Raw genomic sequence first — 25854 nt, forward strand, 5'->3', positions numbered from 1 at the left:
TATGCAATGTAAGAAATGGAAAGAGGAGCACACAGTTCTCTGGAATGCAATCAAATACAATACGAAATTCAGTTCCCCCCCAGCAAGCATAGAGGAAACAGGTAGAAGTTTGAAACATAGGCCCAAAATGCTTTGAATGTGATGACAATGAAGTGAGAAATGTGCTAAAAATGCTTTTAATTCCCTCTAGAGGTTCAGGGTGGGTGATATCTAGTTTATATTTGTTCAGGCTCACTTTAGCAATGCCCTATGAATGATTGTCAGGTTGCACACGAATTTCAGCAAGCAAAGCCAGGACAAATATTTTTACACGTGGCTGAAATTGAGCAAAATGTCAAATTGCGGCAAATGTAGTCGCGTGCGTCGAGCGCGATTACGGAGGCACTATAAGGAGTAGGAAGTCGGTTCTAGGCTCGTTGGAAAGCTTAGAATCTCCTAGCACAAACGGTTCCAGAGATACGGCCGATTTAATAAAGGTTGTTTTTCGGTTTCGAAATTTTAAAGCTCAGAATGACAGATGACAGTTTTCAGTTTTAAAGATGACAGAATGACACGATTCTAGGATGCAGTTCTAATAGGCTAAAATAGTTTGAATTAGATTATTTTAACTAAGAGATTGGTCTGCACAGTTCTGCTAGGTACTCACAATATAAATTTGAAATAGGCCTCGTCACGGATCTGGTCAACACGTCAAGCAGCGGTTCTCTCTGCTCGGCTCACAGCGGTCTGGGTCTGGTCTGCGGTTCCGGCAAAAGTTCTTGGCAAAGAATTCAAACAGCTCGCCCGGCTGTTGAATAGTTTGGTTAGGTTTGCTGGATTCTGAAGGCCTGCTGAGAATACTTTTGCTTGCAGTGGGCCTTCTAGGTTCAAAGTTCTGTAGTCTATGGGTCTCTGGTTCTGGTCTTTGTCTGGATGGGATGTCGGCCGTCAAAATGCTCAGCAGAAATGGAAAATGAATCTCTCTACCTGTCCCAGCAGTCTCTTTTTATGTGTTTTGGAAGTGGGTGTGTGCGTGGCATAACTGAGCCTGCCCCTCTCTACTTGTCATTGGCCCAATTCTCCCCTCTCCCATGATTTGGGGAAGGAAATGGATTGTCATCATGATGAGGTCTGTTTATGGGTCAGAGGATCCTCCCCTGGTCAATTTGCCCACAATCTATATTTGATTCAAATACATATTTCCCAGATACACAATTTGTTGAAATTACATGTACACATTATATATTCCTTATGGTCCATGCTTGTCCGCCTCTGATCTTCCTGGGGGCTTGCATTCAAAAATGACAACATTTTGCGCTTTTTGACTGGTTTACCAATATCGGACATTTACCAAAAATTACACACATGTGCGCAAGGAGTATGGACATTAATTGATGAAGTGTCAGATTTTTAATGTGCAGACATTTGGAGTAAGACCCTATTTTCCGCTAGCAACCCCCCAGAATACACCACAGGGTCCTAACACCTCTTAAAACGTGCACAGAAAAATCACAAGAATAATGATATTACTTATATAATTCTGACAAGTCCGTACTATGAATTATCCATCTTTTTAACTTATGCCCTGGTCAAAAAGGGGTGTGGCTTCCCACATCACATGGTGGAATAACTGGTTTATCCACTTCCCCAAGCTCAGCTGGCTCTCACAGGCACTTCTCCCACTTCTCCCAAGAGGAAGCCACTTTACGCCCCCCCCCAATATAACATTTGCCTGAGTCCAGGACAAGGCTTTGTTCAACCTCCTGCAGGTGCCACTCCCCTAATCTAATCAGAGGGGTGTCATCTCCTTTTGGTGGGGAAGCAGGAGGCAGCCAGGCCTGGGAATGCAGTTTGATCAAGTTTCAACTCCTGTCGGGGGTTGTTGTCAGGCAGAATTCAGCTAAATGTCACTTTAGTTCCCAGTTTAAATCAAAACTTACAATTTTTACATGTACATTAAATAATTACTTCCTTCAAGTGATTTCAGAATATAGTTTTACATTGTATCCACCTCTTAGCAAGTCTTTCCTTGGCCTGGTTTAGGTTCCTCTGTTCAGTTTTACACAAAAGTCTGGTGGTTTTAAAACGCCGGCTTTCTGATAGTGGTGAGTACCGGTATTGCATCAATTTTTGGGATCTGTCTTGAATTACTGCATTTCAATAGAGTGGTCTTTTGCTTGATAGTATAGGACCCTTGCTTAACATTGTTTTGATGGCATCCTTACAGTAGAGTGGTGATGTGGAACCCCCCACAAGAAGGTTGTATCTTTGGAGTGGTCTTGTGCCAACTGCGCAGTTCTCTTGGATTCTGGCGTGAATGTGGCCGGCGACAGCTCATCCCCACATCCACCCAGTCTATTGATTTAGTTTGTTCTGGGATATAATAATGGGCAGCGACAGCTCATCCCCACATCTACCCAGTCTAAGGATTCAACATGGATCAAAACCCTTGACAGAAGAGAAAGTTGAAGAGCTCCCGGGAGGGAAATAAAGAGAGACGGACTAGTTTGTTGCAAAACATCAAGGAGTAAAGATGACAAGATTAAGTGGAGAAGGAGAGAAATAAGCAGTGTAAAGGAGGAAATACAGTGGGACAAATGAGGAGTTGGACTGAAACTGGACCTCTGAAGAGGCTGCTGACTTGGCAGAGGAGGCTGAGCCAAGACAGTCTCCATCAATCCGATATGTGACTAAGTTCAACAACCTCTTTGTCCACTGCCATCCTAGCCAGGATCATAAAGAGCTGGACAACTGGTAAGTCCTGATGGCACAAGGCCCAGTAGTGCTGTTACCAGTGGTGTCTAGGACAAGATGCAGAGGAAGTATATTCTGGCAATAAAGGCATGACAGCCAAGAAAGAGATGTGGATCTCTTTAAACCCCAGACACTATGAGGTGCTCTTTGATCACCTCCAGAATGTAAGAACTAAGCAAGAGAAAGGGAGGGACTGAATATTATAGTCTGGCAAGGAAGCTTTGACTTGTTTCGTTGTAACCCTTTAAACCAGAGTAAACTTTAATCCCTCAAGCTTCTTTTGTTATGATGCAAGCCCGTTGAACATGACCTCTGGTTTCAAGTCGTCTGTTGATCCCTCTCCCTGTGACAGCACCCACTCTCACACATGCACAAGCCCTCCCAAACACATTCACCTGCTTCCACAAACACTCACACCCGTTCTCACACACGCACCAACTCCCAAACGTGTCGCTGCATGCACGCACAAACACACACACACTATCATTCACATACACTCGCCGCACACACCATTCATTCATTGATACTTATTGATTGTAAAGAGAAAAATAGGATAAAAACGTAAATACAAGAAGTACCTCCGAATTCTACTAAAAAAAAGGAAAAAACATACTGCAATGAAACCAGTGCCAATGAGTGAGAGGGGCCACTTTACAGCTCAGGCGCATTGTCTCTCTTACAGTGGTGGCATAAAGGAGGTGGGGCATTGCATTCTCCACACCAGGGCTGGACTGGCCTATAGGAACTCAGGAGATTTACCGGTAGGCCTCTGCACCATAGGTCTCGTTTGTGTGGGAACCTATTTTATTCCCACACTCTCTCATAGGAAAATGGTTGGGCTTGCTAAAATTGTGTAATATGGTCCCACTTTGAAAATTATTTCCAGGCGCTCTTCTGGTTACCAGTCCACCCCTGCTCCGCCCTAAAGCGTCATAACCTCTGTCTCGCACACTCCCCCCAGTCAACCAGCTTGCAACCTGCTGTTGCAGTTTTACCATTCCTCCTCTTCTTTCTATGGGGAAATTGTCTTGAATTGAGGTCATAGAATTTGTGTGCCTCAGCTTATGCAATATAGAGTGTGGACGTCATGTACAGAGTTGATACGAAGTCTCAACTCCCCCTCCCCAACACCCCCAGCCAGGGGGGGGGGGGCTGGGAAAAAGATCCTGTACTCAAGACATGAGGAATCTTTGAGAGGAATACCGTATACATCAGAAAGAACTAGATTACTTGCTTATTTCTATGACTCTATGACTCTCAAAGAGTATTCCATTGCTTCAGTTGCGTGTTAATGGCATTAACGCCTTTACACTCCCAAATGGTGTCAAGCAACTGACAAGGATTGTCAGATTTAGAAAGTACAGCGTGACATATGCCGGAGAGTGGCATGTGAAATGACTATGCACTGTAGGCACTGTACAATTCATGCTGATTAGCTTCCAGTGTTCTATATATAGGCCAGTGTATGACGCCATCTTGAGCTACTGCCGAGCATGACCCTTTCCCATCATGCAACTAAATGAATGTATTTTCCTGTAGACCAGGCTGCAGAGAAACCAGCTTCCGTCTCCTTGACAGAGTGCCGGCCTTTAAAAATATATCTTCCTGTGTTGTGGCTCTCACTGGCACTCAATAAAGAGTTCTTTTTTTTTTCTTGACTGACAGGAAAAAGAATATGTAGCACAATTATCAAACTTACAGGACGATCTCCGGCACCGAGATCGCCATATTGCTGAACTGGAGAAGGAGGTGATGAAACAGCACGAGAACATAAGCGCATTAACGAAGGAACTGGAGTTCAAGGGGAAAGAGATTCTTCGAATACGCAGTGAAGCGAACCAGCAAATGAGGTACGTGTGGCTCCCCCTCAGAGCAGCAACAGCCTCTTCTTGGATGTACGTGTGCGTCAGTGATTTGAGTGTTGCTGACAGGTGTGGCCACCTTTCATTTCAAGCACAACTGTATCATCACTCAAACGATAATGTCATATGCCTTCAAATGATGTGTAATAACCAGGGGTGTTGCTAGGTCTGGAAAAGACCCAGGGCTACTCTGATGTCAGAACTGTCAGGACTGGGGGCTAGCTAGCCTTTTGGCTGTAGCTCCTGAGATTCTATCCGGGGCTACAACCAAAAGACCAGGGGCTATAACATGAGGAATGGTCCACCACAAACAATGGATGTATTCACGATGAATTGTATTAAAAGTGAACGCATTTGTCAGGTGGTTTTGCCTGATGCAGAGACACCAGCTGTCATAGCAAAATAACCCTTTGCCAAATTGTTTCTTGGGGGGTGGGGGTTGTGTAACCTTTCAAATATTTGGGGGTTTCATGTTTGTTTTCTAAATTATTAGTGTGACAACAGCGTAACCTGTGGGGGGTTTAAATAAATTCTGCTAACTCATTTTTGGAGTAGAAGTTTTACAATAGACATGTATAGAACAGCTAACGAAAAAAGACCGGAGTATTTGTCGTTATTTTATTTATTTGAGTTTGGTCAGCGCTGGCCTGACCCAGTGGGTCTCGGATTATCCCACAAGGTTCAACATTTAATGGAGTTAGAAGTGAAACACAATTTACACTGTTTTGTTCTAGGATAGGAGAACGAGTAACTAGGAAACACACCACGTTTTTAGTAGCAAATGCAATTGCAACAGTGTGAACAGAGGACCTAGGCCTTATTACAGGTTTGGTGGCATCTCGGCGGATACCACCAAATGGATTTACCGTTGCCGCCACTTGATCTGGCAGAATTACAAGTGGCATTATGGCGGTGTTAGTCACCATTTATGAAGTCTATAGGACTGCATGGGGATTTCAGAGGTATTACCACGGGCTGTAATTCCAGCAGCTGTAATTCTGCCGCAATTGCCTGTTTTTGGCAGTCAGTTGGTGGAATTACCTCCAAAATTTTGCTGAATATTTTTCCTCCACCTTTCCTCCAAAAGCATAGTTTGGTGGTGCGGTAATGAGGAGCTAATGCAATGATAACTCTGTTACCACTGCATTACCACTGTTTTTGGCCACACCGCCGAACTCATAAGAAGGCCCGACTCTGCACTGCTCATAATAGTCGTTCTAGAAACTCAGTTCAGATACAGCTATAAAATGTCCCTTCAGGTAGGTGTCAAGTACATGGATCTCGTTAGTAAGTCTCTTCTTTCCCAAAGTGCCAACTGCACAGAGGGGGATCACCAACTTGTGCACTTACGTGCATTGAAGTGCCGACCATACAATTGTATATCGTTTCAGTGAATGGTGCAAATGTAACACATGAATCAGAGCGGTCCGGGTTAACATGTTACTTTAATACCCCGCATTGGAATGATGTGCAAGTGCTTCCTGCCTTTGCGGCTGACGGAGGGCATTTCACATTTTATATGGAATGTGCCAGTTTAGAAGGTACTAAAAGCTGGCGGGTTCCAGAGGAATCCAGTGCTTCTAATGGAAACCATCTCCTTTACAGATTCTTTGTCTTTGAAATGTCCTGCCGGTACGTTGGGGCACAAGATATTTTCAAATCATGCTTTCACGGCGCTGGAAGTGACTGTGTTCAGAGTACAAGTGGCAGCACCCTTCCTGAGCCCAACAGGTTACAGGACTTCAAACTAACCAAAGTGAAATGAATCAGGTTCCAGGCTCATTAAGCTTGCTTCTTATAAGTTTATTACCAGTCTTAGAGTTACTGTTACAGATAGGACATAAGAAGGTAGATACAAAACAACACCGGCTCCCATCACCCAGGCAGGCCAGATCTAATTGCCACCACAGGGAACCTTCACCATAAACATTCCGCCACTCATACATCAACATTCCACATGACATCACCAGCTACAACACATCGCAGACAGATACTACACAACACACCTCCCTCCTTTACCAATCCACCCATACATAAGACACACTCCAGACAGGCACTACACAACACAAAGTCACTGAATTTAATAGTCACGCAAGCGTATATCCTGTTTCTCTTTTGCAATTTTAAATGGTCATTTTCATTTCTTTTCCCTTTGGGTATGCAGGGTTGCAGCAAGTGTCAGAGAATGATGTCCATTTCAGACACCCATGACTGCTAAATGTTGTGCCTGAGCGCCCGACATGATAGTAAGGATTTTGATGCATTTCAGGCCTGGCATCCAAGGCTAGGCAGTCTAGGGAACACTGGCTGATGATGTCCCCGCAGAACTCTTAAGGAGAAAGATTTGCCTTCAGAGGAATTTAAGGACTCCTATGAGCCAGAAGGGCACACCCTGAGCATTCAAGGGGAAGGACTCCGGACATAGTCCTTCTGCGAGCTCCAGAAGCAGAAGAAGAGGAAATGATAAAAGATCTCACTTCAGGTCTACTTCTCGTTCCTCCGAACACAGACATTCAGCCAAACCCAAGAAAAAGATTGGAGGCTCCCCCTCTCTGGTCAGTGGTAATGGGCGTTATGCATTCGCCAATGCCACCATTGGCATCGGGGGACTTCGAGTCCTATCAGCATGGGATGTTGGCAGAGACACATTGACAGCTACTGGCACCTGCCCCCGCCACGCCTTTGCAGGAAGATGCAACATTAGAATCGCATACAAAGATGAATGCCTCACTATATAGAGGTGTTGATAACTTTGCATTACTTCAAGGGCTGAGATGAAAGATCGGAAGATTCTGAGAGACCTCCAAGGTTCCAGTGGTGTGGGTACCTCACCTGGAGTAGTCCTCAATGAAAGGGTACCGGTTGGCACTAATGTAGAATTTGTTTCTTATGAAAAGGACAGTCAAAGGCTGGGACATCCAGTTGTTGTATTCTGTGGATCAAAGAGAGTAGGATAACTGATGTGATCGGGACCTAGAGTGAACCAGCTGTTTCCCCCTTTTGAGGAATGATTTCAGAACCCATTCATGGACACTCCTTCTGTGACAAGATGTATCGGGAGAACTGTTGGGCTCGGTGTGAGTGGCACCATTTATATCACGGACACCATCCCTTCTAGTGGAGTCAGCGACATACGCCCTCACGACACTACACATCTGAGTGGCTGCATCTGACGCGGTGTCAGCATCATTTACACTTTTGCAAAGTCCCGGCCCTGCAGGTTGGGCATCTCAAATATACAGAGTCTGCGGAGTAGACATTGTATTCGTCAGAACCAACGTTCCCCATACAGTACGTAGCTTCTTCATTTACGGCAGCATCAAAATCGAATGCTGAGGTAAAAGCTTTTGTTTTTGGCGGGCGGGCGGGGGTGATGGGGAGGCACAAACAGTAATTTATTCCTGTGCCCCTTCTCTGCCTTCTAAAGACATGAACATTTCCTGGAGTGCTAAAAAAGGTGTACATCCAGTCGTAAAGAATGTACCAGTTTTTTACAGATAATTTACTGCTTAGTGGGATTGATCGAGTTCTAGAAACGTCTGCCATGTTTCCTGGAATACACCCTCTTTGCTCAGTCCAATGATGAGAAATCCTAGCCTTTGTGGCAGATGCACATTTCTGACAGACCGTTTGAGCATTTCCTTTGTATGAAGATTTCCAGTATGTCTGGATATATCATTTGACTGCAGGATCCATCTTTTGGATACAGTTATGCTTTCCACTCGCAAGAGCATTTGGCTGGGTGAGATGCCTTTGAAGTTGGAGACGTCATTAAAAGGAATTGTACTCGGGTGCAGGGGCGTTACTAGATCTGAAAAAGATCTGGGGCTAGAATAATTTTCGGACTGTCGGGACTGGGGGCTAGCTAGCCTTTTTGGTTGTAAAGCCCGAGCTTGTATCCGGGGCTACTACCAAAAGACCCGGGGCTATAGCCCCCTCAGACCCCCCCTAGCAGCGCCTCTGAGGGACGAGGTTGTATTTACATTCTCTAGAGTTAGAAGTAGTGTATTCTCCAACAACCAGGCCACCATTCTGCCAGGTGGGGCAGTTAAAATAAATGTGTCCTCGTTTTGTACCCGATTGAGTATTTATCTAACTCTGATTAGCCTGAATGAAGCCGACTCTTAACATCATTATCTATTTGTAATGTTACTTGTGCAAATGCTTACACCTTTCACTGATATTAAGATTTCGCTATTCATAAACATATAATATGTATACAAGTCTATAAACATCCAGACTTTGTCAAACATGAGAGATCATCTCTACCCTCTCTAGAAACTAACATGTTACCCAAATCTCTACCTATTTCAACTGCAGCTTAAGTAGAAATCTAATAACAAATAAATGGCCTGAAGCACAGAAGAGTTAGAATAGTTAGTAATACTTTAACAAGAAGAAACAACTACCTTTTCATGTGCAGTATCTCTTTCCAGCATCGTAATATGTTGGTGAATGACTATAAAACAGTGCAAGAATTCAGTTTAGAGTACTTGAAAAATTAGCTTGAAGCAAAGAGATTCATGAACGAATATTGACCAGGTACATGTCAGATCGTGTCTGTCAGCCAGCAGTATTTTCAAAAGGCATTCAGCTAAAGTCCCTGTTGCTGCTTTTCAGGAACAGGGGTTGCATTTAGGAATTTCATAATGTCATCAAGGTAATTTTACATCCGACTAGGTGATCCACTTTGCCCTCTGGAATAGGAGCATCATTTTATTTGTGATCTAGAGCAGTCCCTAAACTGGCCCAAATTAAATGACTGTCTTTGTGGTTGAGTGCGCATGTGCAGGATCCCATGGATAAGAAACAACTTAGAGTGTTAAGGGGTTTAGAAGATGACCTAAAAAAAGGGTACTTTACGGATACAGATCTATAATGACATGGAAAGGAACAGGACTTATTTTCATAGCACCATTCTTTTTATATGGCATATACCCTTTGAAATTCACCAACAATGTATCTCACCATACTTTCAGAAGTAACAATTAACCGAATGTTGTTTCAATGTTACAGGTAACATTTAATTATATAATATATCCCAGGGCTAACAGGTGCATTAAAGTGCATGTAAAAAACAAAGATTCAGATATGGTTGTCCCAAGTCTTTTTCATCAACGCCACCATGAGCAAATAGTATTCATTAGTTAGAAATCAATAAACACACCAATATACAATTGCATTGGTTGCATCCAGTGCATAAATAAGATTACAATGTATCATTTTAAAACTCCATCAATGTAAATATGCACACCATCATTTAAAAATGCATTAGTTACATCAACCGATATTTATACAAAGCTACAACCACTTAAATATCACACATAATATAAATGTCCATTAGAGTTAGAAGGAAACACACAAATGAACATGTCATTCAAGGGCAAAGCCAATTTAACCACACAGCCTTAAATCATCAAACATTTTAGGATGCAGATGGAACAGCTACCCGTGCCAAAGGAGCTGCCAACCTACGCCTTCTTTGGGCCATTGCCCTAGTCAAAAATGTAGCCTCCCCCAAGGCCACCTTTTATTCCCATAACAATAATAAATGCCACACCACACTATAAAACAATAGCAGATACTCACTTAAGCCTAGAAGAAAATCCCTGAAAATCCTGGGATGCTAATATTAAAAATCGCCATTATTGATAGAAAGTGGCATTCATTCCATGGAATAAAAACGAAGCCCAGGCCTAAAATTGGTGATGATCCAATATGGCATTGTAAATCATTTATACTAGACACCTCAAAGGATGAGACCTCACATTCCTACTGCATTCCTACACATTCCTACACATTCCACTGGACGTGCAGTGCTCCAGCGGGAGGTTATTTTATCTCTGTATCCTGCTCAGTTATAGAAGGAGATTGCGCTGAGAATTAGCCCGCTAACCAATCTGTGGGCATTAATTCTACTAGTGCTTTCATTGTCCTGAATAACCTATGCAGGCCCGTTCCAATGTTAATTGCAATGGGTCACAAAATGTTTAAGGGTTGGTAAAAGGCTGTTTCTCCGGACCTGCCATCTGTTAACTTTCTTCTGAAAATTGGATATCTGAAATGCTGGATCTAGCAGGCTTTGCATTTTAACCTCCAAAAGGATGACAGGATACCTTAAAGGTGTTATGGGGAGATTTGCAAGAGAGATATGGTTAAATAGAACATCGAAAAGGTGCCGTACTAGATTGTTTCCTCTCTGGGAAATAATTAAATTAGGTGTACGTGCTAAGATTTTCTATTGCCTTTTTCCCACTGCCCTCCTCCACTTCCATATTTGATAAACCATTAAAGGGAAATCATTGATTATATTGAAACACAATTGCTTTCAACTGTCGCTACAGATCCTGCATTTTGCTTACATGCTTTAATGAGTGCTGTTACTCTGTTTCATCTGCGGATATGCATACTACTGTACTTAGCCTTCTCTTCTCTTTGTAAAATGAAACACACAATACAAATATAATAATTTAAAACAAATATATCCCCCATGACTTGATTTAGGGTACAGTCCATTTGCTGAGAATCTGATGCTGGGGTAATCATGATCGGAAACCTGATCCACCTTTCTCTCCCCCAACCAGATGGGGCTCCATTGTAAATTTTGAAACTGTGCCCAAGCCCAGAACTTTGGGCTTAGTTGAGATGGCTCTAACGCTTTGTGAACTACAGTAATTTTCAACCTCTAAATGCATCTTAGTGAGTTTGGGCTCTGTGATAACTATTGTACTTGCGTCATCCGCAAGAATGTGTCTCCACTAGACCATCAGCGGTTCAAATCACTGGCCTTGCCTTCTGCTAAAGACATAGGAGGGAGCTATCCCAAAACCATAGGGAGAGCAAAAAAGACATATCTTGCAAAACACATTAATTAAGCACCAAACTGTTCAATGGAGCCATTTTCAAGGGGCTGACCAACTAAGTAGAATGAAAACGCCCCCCACTCATTGCCACCTAATAATATTATGACCTGCTCCTATTTTTCGATAAAAAAAATTGACAACTAACCTTTTCGGCCATATCCATGGCCCAGCTTCAACTTCTTTTAAAGTGTTTGCGGTAAAGAAGGTAACACAGTTTGCATTTAAAAACATAGCCTCAAACCTTCAGGCTGAGCCTCGCCTTTCTCCTGCATGAAGCTTGTGTACCATGTTTTACAAACAGATATCACAAATTTGACCAATGCCTCATTCACTAGGGTAATTGCCCAGTTGACACATGCCATGTTCACACACATTTTGAAAAAAAGGTCCACACATCGAGCGTTCTTAGACAACTACCACCTGATATCTACCATGCTGTACACCAGAGGAAATTATAGAAAGAGAAGCAACTAGACAACTCCAAGAATGGAATGCTATAGTATCCTTAACCACCTATAATCATGGATTAATTTGTAGGGGTGTTGCCAGGGATCAGCCCTGGCACTTATTTCTGAGCCCCTTCACTTATTGTCTCAGACTCAATAAAAAATATGATGTGGTGTTTGGGCACTTTGTTATTTTAACTGTCACCTAAGAAGCACCTATAAAATCAGAACCAAATGTTCAAAATGCTTTCAGACTACAGGAAACTGAAGTTGGTTGTTGGTGTGTTTGATTTTCAAAATAGTCTGAACCTGGAATTTCTTACGAGGAAATCTTTGGTGAATGAGGGCGGCTTAGCTAGCCGGGTATACAGGCAGATTCTGCTTGAATATAAAGGCAATGATTTGCTAAGAATTGAATAGAGTAGGAAAATTGGCACGGACATTACTGTGGAAATTTGGACACGGATGTGTGAGAATGTCAAACTGTGTTCCTTGGGTTTGACTGAACGGACAAGACACATTAAGATCCTGAATAGGGTCTATTGGACCCCGGAAAAATTATGGAGGAGAGGTTTAAGGGATGGTCCGGAATGCTGGGCATGTGTTCAGGAGAATGGTACGATGGAGCATATGTTGTGGGATTGTGTGAAGGTTCGAGGGTTCTGGAACGATGTTGGTGTAATTTTTGAAGAAATCCTGGATGTGACAATTGATTTTAATTTCGAGACAATAATTCTGGGGAACGATTTCAACTTGGATGATCTCTCTCAATGCCAAAAAAAATGGTTATTTAGAGGAGCTGCAGTGGGTAAGAAAATTATCCTTAGAAATTGGAAATCTGTTGCTGCATTGGAGAAAGAATTGTGGCTAAGTGAAATGCGAGATTTGGCAGCTATGGAGGAACGTATATATAGGAAACAGGGCAAGAATGGTTTGTTTGCAAAAATATGGGGGACATTTTTGGAACTGTATTGAATTTGATTTTATAGGTAATGAGATGTGAACTGCGGGTTAGGGTGGGTTTTGTTTCTAAAAATACTCTTGTTTTTGATGTTTCTGTGAATTTGTATGTCATTTTTTGTGAATATGTTATTGCCTTTTCTTTTTCTAAATAAAGTTAAAAAAAAAAAAATAATGTTCAAAACGCTTGTGCTTAAAGATGCACTTAAACATTTATATTATATTTTATTTTATGTTGATTGGTATTTGATTGGTATTTGTAAATCACACATCTGCCATAGTCAGTACATCCATCAATCCTGATTGGGTGACTGCTTGTGCTGTCTCATCTATACCGCCGGCCGTAGCTCAGTGCGTCATTTCTTTCCACACTGCCATCTGGGTGAGTAATTTGAATTATATTGCACATCTCGTGTGCTCGCCGCACTGTAGTGGATTAAAAAGCCACTTTCACTGGGCCTGCCTGCCGCATCGCGGCTTGTAGGAGCTTCTCCCCTCGTCCCTACTTTGCGCCCACCTACCTCCCCGCCCCACGGCACCTGATTGGGCACTCTGCCCCCCTTAAGTGAAGCCAGCAGGGCAGCCCACTGTCCATTGGAGCCCCCTGCTGCAAAAAACGAATCCAAAAGGACAGCTCCCTCCAGATGGTGTCAGCCAGGGAGGCAAGAAGCCTGCAGCCGTCAAACTGCGTCGACTGCTAAAGTAAGTGTGTTGGGTCAGGGGGGAAGCAATCACTGCACCCCACTAAACTGACACACCTTTCTAATTATCTCATTCTTATTACACCACTCATAAGCATCTGACATCTCTGTAGGAAAGTAGATTTTCCTTTTTGCATGCTGTTTGTGTTGAAATTAGGCCTCTTTCCTTCTTTTTATAAAAGTGGAATCTGGGTGTTTTTGCAGTGCACTACCCCTCACTTTCTTCCATCCAAACTGTTTTTACGTTCCCCTGTGGTGTGCTGCCTGCTTGTTGCCTCATTATGTGTGAACCCTTCCCCTCTGGTTCCTCCTGTGGTGCTTGGCTGTGGACTGGGCTTCTTTTCCTCCCTCACTCTCCATTCTTGCCTCCTTGCACCCTCTATGGTGCTCTCAATATCTCTGATCTTCTCAAACTGCTGCTCTCCTATTCTGTCCCTCTCACTAAGTCTGGAAGGAAAATGTTCAAGAGGGATATCCTGGTCTCCAACCCAGGTCTGGAAGGAAAAAGTTCAAGAGGGATATCCTGGTCTCCAACCCAGGCCTCCCTATCGCTGATACCCACATCAGTGCTTCCTCCAAACAAACCCTAAACGACGTCCTCTTTGTCGTTCCCTCTCCAGACCTGTGGACCCCTTATATGGTATGGTCTCGGTTCTCTCTCCCTGCTCCTCCTCTCCCATTAATGGTGGCAACCGGTGGGAGGTCCTCATGCCCCCTTCTACTCCTCCAAGACCATCATCAATGTTTGTCTGAATGGTACCGTCATGGTCCAGGGCTCTCAGCCCAATCTCCTCCTTCTTGATAGGCTTTTCCTGCGTCTCATCAATTTCCTCCCTTCTCCTGATACTCCTTCCAACACCTCTCTGGCCCCTTTGCCTCCTTCTCTGGCACCCCTCTGGAACCCAACTCTTCCTCCACTCCGGCCCCAATGCCACCTCCGTCTTCTGCCTCTCCCCACTCTCAGGCCCTTCTACTGCCTCTGCTGGGTTTACCTCACTCCTGCACCCCACCCCGTAAGTCTGTCAAATGTGACAACCTGCTCCACATAGCTACTCTCAACTCTCGCTCTGCTGTCAAACATTCCTCTGACATCCTCCACCTCCTCGAAGACCTTGACCCGGATGTCATCGCTCTCACCAAGACATGGTTCATGGCCAGCTCTGTCACAAGTTTTGACACTTTGCTCCCTGAGGGCTACAAGATCCTTTCCGAGCACAGAACCAACTGGCCCGGAGGTGAAGTGGCCCTTATCTTTCCGGAATGAGTCCCTGCTTCTGTAATTACTATGCAGGCCTACTCCTCTTTTGAATGCCTAATCTGCAGGCTCTGCATTGCTCATTGCCTCTCTCTGACTGTGACATTGGGAACTCTTTCTTTTCATTGGTTAGTCAAAACCTAATTGCCAAAGTTCTTTTTCTCTCCCTCGCACCTGAAATTCATCAAATCATCCATTATCAACACCTACAGAACAATTATATACTTTGTTCTTATAAATTTGAATGAACCAACTCAGAACCTTTTTGGTGTGCATTGTGTGAATTTGCAGACCTCTCTCTGACTGTGCCACCATCTACAGGCCACCTGGCCAGGTTACCCTCTTCCTCTCAGAATGGGCTTACCTCTCTGCTTCCCTCCTTGCCTCGACCTCCCAACTTCTCCTCAGAGACCTCAACACCCACCTAGCGGAACTCTTTAAAATCTGCAAGGAGCTGGCCAATCCTACTGCGGTCTCCACCTCTCCTGTTCCCTCCCAGCTCCTCTGTACGGCTCTGGCCTCTCATTTCCCAGCTAAAACTCAGGGCATCCTCTCCTCACTTTCCTCTTCCTCTCACTCTAACTCACTCAAGCCCCCTTTGGCCACCTCCCTCTCCTTTTCCTTTTTCCATCTTTGCTCTGACAACACCTGACGATGTCTCTAGACAAGTCCGATCTATTAAAGTGCTGTCCAAACAGGTGCTTTCCTGCTCCTCCAGAACCATCTAGGACCACATTGCGGCCCTCGCTCCAGTCTTGGCCGATTTCTGCAATCACTCTTTTTCCATTGGATCTTTCCCCTCTCTCCTCAAGCAGTCCTTTTGCACCCCCTCCTAAAAAAGCCTTCTGTCCAACCTACATGCCTGGCAAACTTTGCCCAATTTCTATCACCCCTTTCCTGGCAAACTCCTGGAAAAGATGGCCATCTCCCATCTTGCACTCCACACTGAATCTGTTGGCTGCATCCATGACCATCAGTCTTGCTTCAGAGCAGCCAGCAGCACGGAAACTGCTCTCCTGATCACCCGTGAAGATCTGCTTTCTTACCTCGACTCCAGATCTTCCTCTGTCCTCATCCTCCTTGACCTTTCCTCTGCTTTCGACACTGTCACTCATGCCACCCTGATCAATAGACTCCCTGAGAACCTGGGCATCAGAGAACAGGCCTTGGAGTGGCTGACCTCCTTCCTCCTGGACCGTCCCTCCCAGGTCCAACTTGGGTCCTTTCTCCCCACCACTTCTCTCTCCACATGTGGTGTCCATCAAGGCTCTATCTTCTTACCCCGGCTCACCTGATCTCCTCCTTCTCTTCTAACTTTCAATGTTATGCAGATGACACTCAGCTCTCTTTCAGTCTTCCCTCAGCCTTCTCTCCTCCCTCGCTCATTCCTGACCGTCTATCCGCGATTGGTGCGCCTCTAATGATCTTTGCCTTAATGAAAGTAAGACTGATATCCTTCTCATCGGGACCCATGATCCCGCTTTCCCTCTCTCACTCTGGCCCCCCTGGGCTCTCCACACTCCCTTCCTGTGAGCCAAAAAACCTTGGCATTATCTTCAACTCGACCCTCGCCTTCTCTCCTCACATCACAGACCTTGCCAAAAAGGCCCACTTCCAGCGCACCTCCTCAGGGGTATTCTACCTTTCCTCACTTTTCCCCCAGAAGCTCACTGTCTCTAGAGCCCCGTTCTCTGCAGGCTGGACTACTGCCAACAGCCTCTTTCTCAATCTGCCTACCTCTACTCTTCGCCCCCTACAACTAATCCAGAACAGGACTGCGAGACTTATACTTGGCCTCAAGCCCAGGAACTGTATCTCGCCAGCCCTGAAATCCCTCCACTGGCTCCCTGTGGCTGCAAGACCCTCTCCTTTGTCCACAAGTCCTTCTGGGGCCAGATCCTGCACTACATCCAACTCTCTCTTCCGAAATACCTTCCTTCTAGAGTCCTTCGCTCAGCTACCTCCAATTCTCTTAGGGTCAGTCGCTTCTCCAGGCAGAGAGTGGGGGTAGATCTCTCTGCTCTAGAGGTGCCTCCCTCTGGAACGGCCTCCCTGCCCCTCTCAGACTTGGGCTGGACCACCTAAAGTTCCGGAAGCAGCTCAAGACCCTCCTTTTCTCCTCTGCCTTCTCTCTCTCGCTCCCTTGCTAACTTACCTGTCTGCTGAGCTGACTGGTTGCTTGGTTCCCTCAGAGTGTCACTGGGTCCCAGGCTCCTCCACAACCGGTCTTCTTTGCACTGCCTCCTTGCTCACCGGGCACTTAGGGGCTGTAACTAACCCCTGCAGCCTCCGTGCCTCTTGCACTTACATAGTGCTGCGCTGCCCTGGCTGCACGTACTCAGAGCCATGCTACCCTGAACGCACTTCCCCCTTTTCCTCTCCCTTGCACTCCCCCCTCTCCGTCCCCTTGCACTTCTATCGTCGCACTTGCACGATCTGAATGACACAAGGCCTAGAAGGATTGCTTGTCTTGTCCTCCCCATGTCTTCCCTGCCTTATCTTGTGGTGCCTAGAAACACTTGTGTACAGGCGTGTTATATATGCCATATCACATCATATCAATGAGTCAGTTGGAGTTGCAGCTATAACCTCATATTCGTGCCTGGCCAACGTGAGGGACTACTTTGTGCTACGGAAAGAATTTTGGGATTAAAACCAATTAAATGAATACTTCTTATTTAATGAGCAAGAAGACAAGAATCATCGGAATATTGGTAAGGACCTAGCCCAGATTTGAGAAAGGCTCTGCTGAGCCGAAACACGTGTTATCTAGGGCACCTTTTTGATCTAACAGTGATTAAAGCACAGAACTTGTGAACAATTGGCGCAGAGTCCTGGAGTCTCCTTCTACAATTAACCTCATACATGTTGGCACTGTGAAGAGCAGCTAGAAAATATTTGTGCTCTAGCACTTAATTTTTGACAAATTAACCACTGCCTATAATAGTGTGTCAGGCCATTCACAAACTACACTGTCAAATACAAGAGAACAGCCTGGCTGCACTTGATGAATCCTCCTGGAATCTTTTGGCAGCTCTTGATACGTTGGCCCACCAGATTTTTTTGGAAAGTATTGAAGAATCGGCATGAGTATGCATTACTGCCCTAGACTGGACCCACTTATTCCCCCCTGACCAGAGCTGGAAAGTATGCATTGGATCAGTGGAATCATCCACACGAAGAGTAATAGGCGGTCTACCTTGAGGGACCTCCCTTTCGCCACTTCTGTTTTACATACGCTGGGACTCCAAGGTTTTGGAACAACATGATAAATGTATGCTGAAGATATTCAGATGCACATAAGCTGGGACAATGATCCGGCAACACAAACCACCATCACTGAATGTCCCCACCACAGCTTTCTTTCACTGGGTCAAATGGTTGCTGCTGTCTAATTTGATCCGAACCAGAGATTCTGTAACTGATAGAAGTAGATACCAGATCGCTCCCATTTATTTTTAATTAAAAAAAATGTTTTTATTAAGGTCATAGGGCAATATAACAAGAAGGTTCAAGCATGTCACTCAGCAATGGAAGTGCGAGTACAGCATAACAGAAAGATTCTAATAGGAGTCGTCGCAGCATCTATTCCAATAGTAGGCCTTGCACAAATCAACCGAGGCAACAGAAAACATACAGTGGTGCTTTCTTTTTTTCTGTTAAAACATGTGTACACATTCGTAGACTCTTTTTATGACATCCTCTCTGTTTATTTGCTTTTACCTCATGCAAGTGGCAGAATAAGTTAAATGAACATCACCTGGAAAAGGGGACATTCAATATTGAAATGACTGTGTTTCTTAATGCTTAGAGAGTTTGCATTGCACAGAAAAGAGTGCTTATTTTTTTGTAACAGTTTTTTTCATTATGTAGCATGAGGTAAGTGATTGAGTTTGTCATGAGCTAGTGTTGTATTTGGCAGCTAACAAATCATACTGGTTTGTATTTGTTGTGCTAAAGAAACTTAAAGCATTTTATCAAAGCCTCCGTTCCTGATTCTGATCTTCCAAAGTGTCTGCTTTTTCTATCCACGCGTTCCGCTTCTCATCTTTTTTTACCTCAACAGCAGCAACCAGCATTAGCAAAAGTGGAGGAACTTTCAGTTAAAAACATACGCAAAATATGATGGTTGGAAATTCATTGAGCGACCATAAACAACCAGGTTCCCACTGCTTCGTTTGTGTATTGGTTGCTGCTACAATTACTATCTATTCTATTCTATAATTCCACTTGATCTACTCTAAAAACTGCAGCTTCATTTCATTCTATCTAATCTTCGGTGTGCTGCTACTTCCCTCAGTGTCATACAGATTAAAGAAGGGCAGTTATTCTTCATAAGAACAGTAAAATATAACTAATTATATAGCTGAACACAAAGGCAAACATCTCTCAACCATTAATGTTGCCGTAACAGCAGTGGTGATACACTGACTGGCAACCTAGGGAGCCTTAATCCTGTCCCTTCCAGGGCGGAATAACTAGGTAGCACTGAATGTATGGTTCTGCTAGATAGAACAAACATGGTAGCAAGGAGCAACTGTACATGTGTTGTCGACATCTGGAAGACCTTGACATAAGCCTACAATAATGCTGAGCTTACTGTTTTACTTCACAGTCCAAAAAGCCTCCAAGGACCACCACTCTCATCCTTCTGAGGATCAGTAAATTTGACCATATCTCACCTGTCCTCTCAACAATCTCTCAGCTTCCAGTTACCAAAAGGATGCAGCTTAATTCCATATGTGCCGTTCACTGTGCCGTTCACTGAGCCTTCCATGCACAGGCACCGCTATTTGTCGCTCATCAATTTCATCCATATGTCCCAACCAGACCCCTCCCTTGCTCCCTCTTCCCATTTCTCCACATCCCACTGCATCACAAGGCCAGGTTTTTAAGATTGGACTTTTAGGCTTTTGAATTGTAGCGCCGCAATTACCTTTTCCAATAATATTCTGGTTTGCCCCTCTGCCCTCTCAGAACACCCTAGATACTGCTAAGAGACCACATTGGTGACACACTTTGTGCTGCATAAATATCCCCAAACAAATTAATAATTAATAATATTTCAGTTTGCACTTATTTTGGCTTTCTAATAACATGGGTGTTGTGACGTTCTAATTTAATGTTACAGATATGCCACTTACAAAGTGCCACCCTGCCCGCCCCCAGCTCCCTTATTAGGCCATGGGTTCTTCAGTTGGATAATATTTTCTGTGTCCTGAAACTATCCTCTCTCTCGCTGTATACTTTACAGTGGGGTTCTGCTTCCTCTACAGCACTGCATCTTTTCTTAAAACATGTCTACCTCTCTTCTGTTTTTACTCAACCATATTCTCTTGATTTGGTTATCCAATTAGGTCATGCTATACAACACATCTGTCTTCCAGCACCCTCTTTGTAGACCTTCCTTCTAATTCTTCTAGGTCCGCTGCATAATTAAATGAAATCTCACAATGTATTGGTTCTCTTCTCTCATGTTTACTGGTAAAACCGTTTTGTTTACCTCTACAGCTTTACTAGTACAGCTTACCAAATATGCATTTTCTTGACCGATAAATCAAACATTTCATCATGTTTTACGTAACAGCATATGAGAAAATTAGATTCCTCATTGCGTGTCATCTCTGTACAGCCTTTAAAAATGATAAAGACATTTATCTTTAGAAATCTATATTTAATTTTAAAAAAGGGTGCATGAGCAAGATTTATTCAAGAAGCACGAGGAAGATCTGGATGACATGACAGCCGACCACATCAGGGAGAAGCAATGCATGCTGGCAGATTTCAGTAAGGCGCAAGAGATGTTCAAGGATCACATTTCAGCATTGCAAATTTCGTAAGTTTTCCTTCATTAAACCAAAGCTAAGTATTGCTATAAGATGTGGAGGAGTGTTGAATTGTGAAGTTACATAGCTCTTTGGTTTGATGGAGGGCTAAAGAGACATCACCTCCCAGTTTTCAATTAGCCCTGTGCAATGGTGAACAGCATTTGATTGCTTTCTGACCTACCGTTGTGACCTACATGCCTGGAAACTGGTGTGTCCATTGTGCCTCTGACAGTGTGTTAAGATTGGGAACTCAATAGACACAATCCCGCAAAAATGATGTGTGAGATGCCAAACGCAATTTCCCACTCTTTAAAAATACAGTGTTTTTTCCAAAGTTTCACACAGATTTACCTAGAGATTAGGGGGCACGTAAACCACACCACCTACCCCTGTTAAACCTAAACCTTAGGACATCTCACGTTGTATGAGATTATGTTACATGTATTCAGAAGGCTGGGGGTTTAGACATAGTTGGGGAATTAAGAGGGAGACCTCTCAAGGACATGTTGGGTTCAGGTGTTTGCCCTGAATTAAGAGTGTCAATACATCTTGAGACATCTAGCACATTTTCACAATAAAGACCTCTACAAACTTACTTTACACCTGCACAAAGCTTTTGCCAGTTCATCCTCAGAGCCGTATACATTGCATTTTCATAGAGATGGAATTCAATTTGTTATCCTTAAACCTGATGCCTCCAATGCTGTGCTCTAACGTATTTGAAAAAACAAATTCATATTATTGCTTTGCTGATCCAGATATTTATCCTTTTCGCAAATAATACTGGTGGCTTCTTAAATAAGCTATGATCATTCCTTTAGAATTTGCCACACTGCCCCTAATACTGTTTCTCTCTCATTCATTTAAAACAAATCATATCATTCTCTAATGTTCTCAACTCCCAATTGATTCAATACACTATCACTGTGCCACCCAAAAAATGTATCACATTGGCCCTAGTTCCCACCTCAGTACTATGTCACTTCCAAACTCGTCTAATCCCCACTTTGGACACTATCACCTGTGGCTTCAAGGGTGTTTACTAAAGAAAAGAAAACCTCAGCTATCCCTAGCTCTTTGATGAAGGTTCCCTAGTCTTGAAAGAAAATAACAAACAGGTGTTTGTCAGGATCTCTCACATAAAATCTGTCCTTTGTCCAAAATCTATTCTATCCTATGATAGCCCTACCACTAAAACGGAACTATTTAAATGGCCTAAGCAAGTTTCTTTAATTATTCCTCGCCTTGGATGGCTGGTTTCTGACCCCCATCCAGTTCTCCCTCTGGTCTTTCTCTTTCTCTCAGGCTCTGGCCTGGTGATAATGTTCAAGTTAAATGTTGGGTCCTTTGAGTCTTTTCCCCCTCTGTGAGAATAGAATGTTACTCGGGACCACCAGATAAATTGCCCCAATAGTTCAGAAAGTTCGCCTCTGAGTATAACTGGCAGGCACTCGCTACTTTTCTTATTTTGACACTCAGAGTATGTCTTCATTTCCACGGATAAAAAGGAAGATATTGATTGTTCACTCTTAGCTCTGCATGAGCTAAGGGATTCTTCATGCAAGTGTTAGTTCCAAGTTGGCACTATTCCCCATTATAGGGTCCTATTGGATTCATTGGGGTTTGGAGAAATTGTCGGTGGCCAAACTCCCTCCTTTGTATTGGAGGAAAAATCTCCAGGCAAGTACTGTGGTTTTTTTCTTAAAACTTACCTCACCTTAAAATATGGTGGTGCGGTGAAGCACCATACTCTGATGAGGCCAAACGTGTCTGTCCAACGGATGCAAGAATCCCAATACTGAAACCTGGGAAGTGTAGTGAAAGTTCCCTAGTGTCAGTGAAGAAATGAGAAAAATGAAAAAGGTACTGATAAGGTCTGCAAAGGGGTCAGGAAAAGGCCAGATGTATTTGTGCAAACATTGGGTGAACATCTTTGGATTGGCTGGGACATAAATGATGCAGTTCTTTTAGAATACTTTGAAAGTATAAACCTAGCCTGGGTAATGTGTGAATGCCAGTCAAAACCCAGGGGATGCAAACTGTGGCACACTGTGACTTCTATGCAGCAAGTCAAAAGGAGAAAAGGAAATAAGAGATTTGGAGTACTCTCCTCAGAATCAGATGCCAACTGTTGAAACACTCATAGGGAGAGTCGATAGAGGAAACCAAAAAGGAACAACCTGATCAAAAGAAAACCGTGTCTTTTGGATGTTACAGAGCCAGTCTGTGGCAGAGAGGTATTTTAGGCAATTTAGGGCCTCATTCAGAGTTTGGCAGTTTTCCTGCTGTATTTTCAGATTGAGCACCAGATTACAAGTGGCGGCTTGGTGATGTTATTGACCATATTTGGAGTCCATAGGACTCCTTTGGGGATTTGCCAGATTTACTGTGGGCTGTAATTCTGCCCACTGTAAATGTGCCACCTTTTTTACCATGAAGTGTAGGAATTACCTCCAGCACCTTACTGGAGATAAATCCTTCAGTCTGAGGTCAAACTTGTCATTTGGCGGTGCTGTAAACATGGTAGTAATTCCATCAACACTAACAAATGGCAGTGACGGAATAACTGCCATTTGTTTACTGCACCGGCAAACCTTTAATGAAGCCAATAGACTTGTAGGCACTAATAATCCAATAGAGAGGTTATTACCATTTAAGGACATAGAAAGTGATTTTGGGATGAGAGGGAATCTCTTTAGAGACACTTGTTTGGTAATCCCGATGTTTTACCACAGTTATGAGTGTCAAGCAATCCACAGAGGAATGGACAATAGTGAATCCATGAAGAAAAAGGAGATTTGAAGTTCAGAAGATGGAGACTGTTGCTAAGGAAATACGTATGATTTGATTAATGAAAAGATATGCGCACAGGGTTGAGACTTTTGTATCAGACTGAGTTTTTTCAGAAAATCCCAAATTCGATAATTCTATATTGGAAGCCCTGTTATCTCTGCATTCGCCAAACCAAAAAAAAAGACTAAATTCATGCTTCCAATCTGCCTTACGAATTTGCTGTATCAAATTAATATAACACTTGAGAAAATATGGTTCTGCATCAGACTGGCATGTAACATTTTCTCACATTGTCTGTACTTCACCAGTATGGGCCAATCAAATGTTACATGACGCTTTTCATATTCCACGATCGCAGAAAGCTTCATTGAAGACTGCCTCTCAACTTTTTGCTGCTTCCAGCTTTGCTTCTTGTTTATCAAGTTTTAGCTCTCACAATTTATTTATTGCTTTTGCTAATATCTTTCACACTGATCATTATATATTACAATTCTATTCCCTTCTCTTGTCCACTAAGGACTCGGATAAGTATGTTGCATTATCAAACTATGCCCCAAAGGACTGTCCTACTTAACTAATTGCTTTAATCTAAAACTCTCCATAAACATCTCATATGTATATTTTGGCACCCATATTGCATCTGTTCGTGAAACCCAAGATAATGGTTATATTTACATCCTTGTCAATTGTTCATTTCTCTCTAGAAAATCGTACTGGCCCATTTTCTGTTCTCTCGAAAATTACTCACAATTACGTTGATGTTGACTGTATTCTCATGGTAGTCTGCATTAAGGAGCGCCACTCTCTTTCTTCACTGATGCACTCTCTTTCTAAACTTATTCATTAAACTATTTGTAAGCCTTTCTGCCTTGCCTATTTGATTATCTGCCGAAAGTGGATAGATTCCGATCCACCTTCATATTATGAATGCATATCTCTGAAACTCAAATCCTTGGCAAACATGAGAAGAGCATTTCTCAGATTCATAAAATGAATCTTAATTGCATACTCTGTTGGTCAGAGTTTTCTTTTTTGTAAATTGAAACAAAACAAAAACAGGTGAAAATAAACAACATTTATATGTATTCTCTTGAGAGTGTAAGGTGTTCTATTCATGCCACAGATATTACATTATGTCTGTTGCAGTAACCATGAAATTGGACTGCTGGAATTGAGTCTTTTTCTCTTCCTTGTTTTTCATTTATTTGAATGTATGGCATAGCTGGGACAAATGTTGATTCTGGTCCCGTAAGAGTGCTTTGAGTGGCCACTCAGAAACCCTTTTTATAGAGTTAAAGGTATGACTGCTTTTCAGAAATAGCATCCATCCATGTTCTTACTAAGGCATGCCCACAAGGTCACAGAAAAAGAAAATGAATACACAATTCTAAAGCAAGGGGACTGCTTATCCAAGCACAGGTTCACTGTAGTTATTCTTTAACTGGTAGCACAAAGCCTCCAATGCTCCAGACTAATCCATCCTTCAATCCCCTGTCAGTCTGTGCCCTGCCGTTTGGTAAGAGAGAAAAGGATGGAGGTATGTGAAGCTGGCAGACACATATCGGTCCGCCGCCTGACATCCCGGTGCCACCGTGATACAATGGCAGGCGCCGGAACGGTAAATCCCCATTCCCGCGGAGTCCCAGAGGACTCCATGGGAATGGGGACACTGAAGCACTAGGACCATTGCTAACGGTGCCAGTGCTTCAGTGAAAACTCTGCCAGTAGGGGCTTGAACTCCCATCAGGTCAGGCCTGCCGGGAGTACTGTGCCCCTACCAGCAAACTCACAGTTTGGCGGTCTGGGAATGGTGCCGGTACGTTGCTAACGGGCCACTTATTTTCGGACCGCCGAACTTGTAATGAAGCACTGTCTGCAAATTCAGTTGCGCTGTGCGACAAATGTTCTGGTATGCTTTCCAGCAGACAGGACATGTGAAGATTCTGGAGAAATGGATTGTTAAGGTCTGCCATTGCAAAAGTTACAATGGGGAGTAACTTGTACTCGTTTGACGCCGGGCCTTCCTCCCCTTGAGGTATCTCTGTTACTTACACTTAATTAGTCAAATTCCTTCATGTCATTACTTTGTCTTGCAGAATGGGTGCTTGAGGTTTGAGACACTGTTTTAGGGCTTTCAATGATGCAGATCCTTTTAATGTACAGGTTTTAGTTTCTAAAGCCGCCATTCATTTTTGTCCTGTGGCTTGTTTTGATTTTCACTCAAGATCCAATCAACCTATATATTTGTTCTTTAATTTTCATGTAGTAAGTAGTTGGTCCAATTCGTCAATACTCACAATGACTGTGATTTTTCCAGTTATGCATTCCAAATTAAAGAGATTTTAATGCATTGAAAAATGCCTTTGCAAATTTCTGAACGTAACTACAACATGTTATCATCGCACCAGGGTTG

General features: G+C 43.4%; 1 protein-coding gene across 4 annotated transcripts in view; it reads left to right on the forward strand.

Moving 5' to 3' along the window:
- The window catches only part of FAM184A (family with sequence similarity 184 member A), an 833199-nt gene that overhangs the window by 726878 nt on the left and 80467 nt on the right, over positions 1 to 25854 (forward strand). For 2 of the 4 annotated variants that reach the window (XM_069606608.1, XM_069606610.1), the window contains exons 13-14: positions 4399 to 4583; positions 20510 to 20656. In XM_069606608.1, the coding sequence (XP_069462709.1) occupies positions 4399 to 4583; positions 20510 to 20656 (332 nt within the window). The remainder of the gene's footprint in view (positions 1 to 4398; positions 4584 to 20509; positions 20657 to 25854) is intronic. The other 2 variants (XM_069606609.1, XM_069606611.1) reach the window with 1 other exon arrangement.

The sequence above is a fragment of the Ambystoma mexicanum genome, chromosome 4p (assembly GCF_040938575.1).
Source record: "Ambystoma mexicanum isolate Mex_15411 chromosome 4p, UKY_AmexF1_1, whole genome shotgun sequence".
NCBI lineage: Eukaryota > Metazoa > Chordata > Amphibia > Caudata > Ambystomatidae > Ambystoma > Ambystoma mexicanum.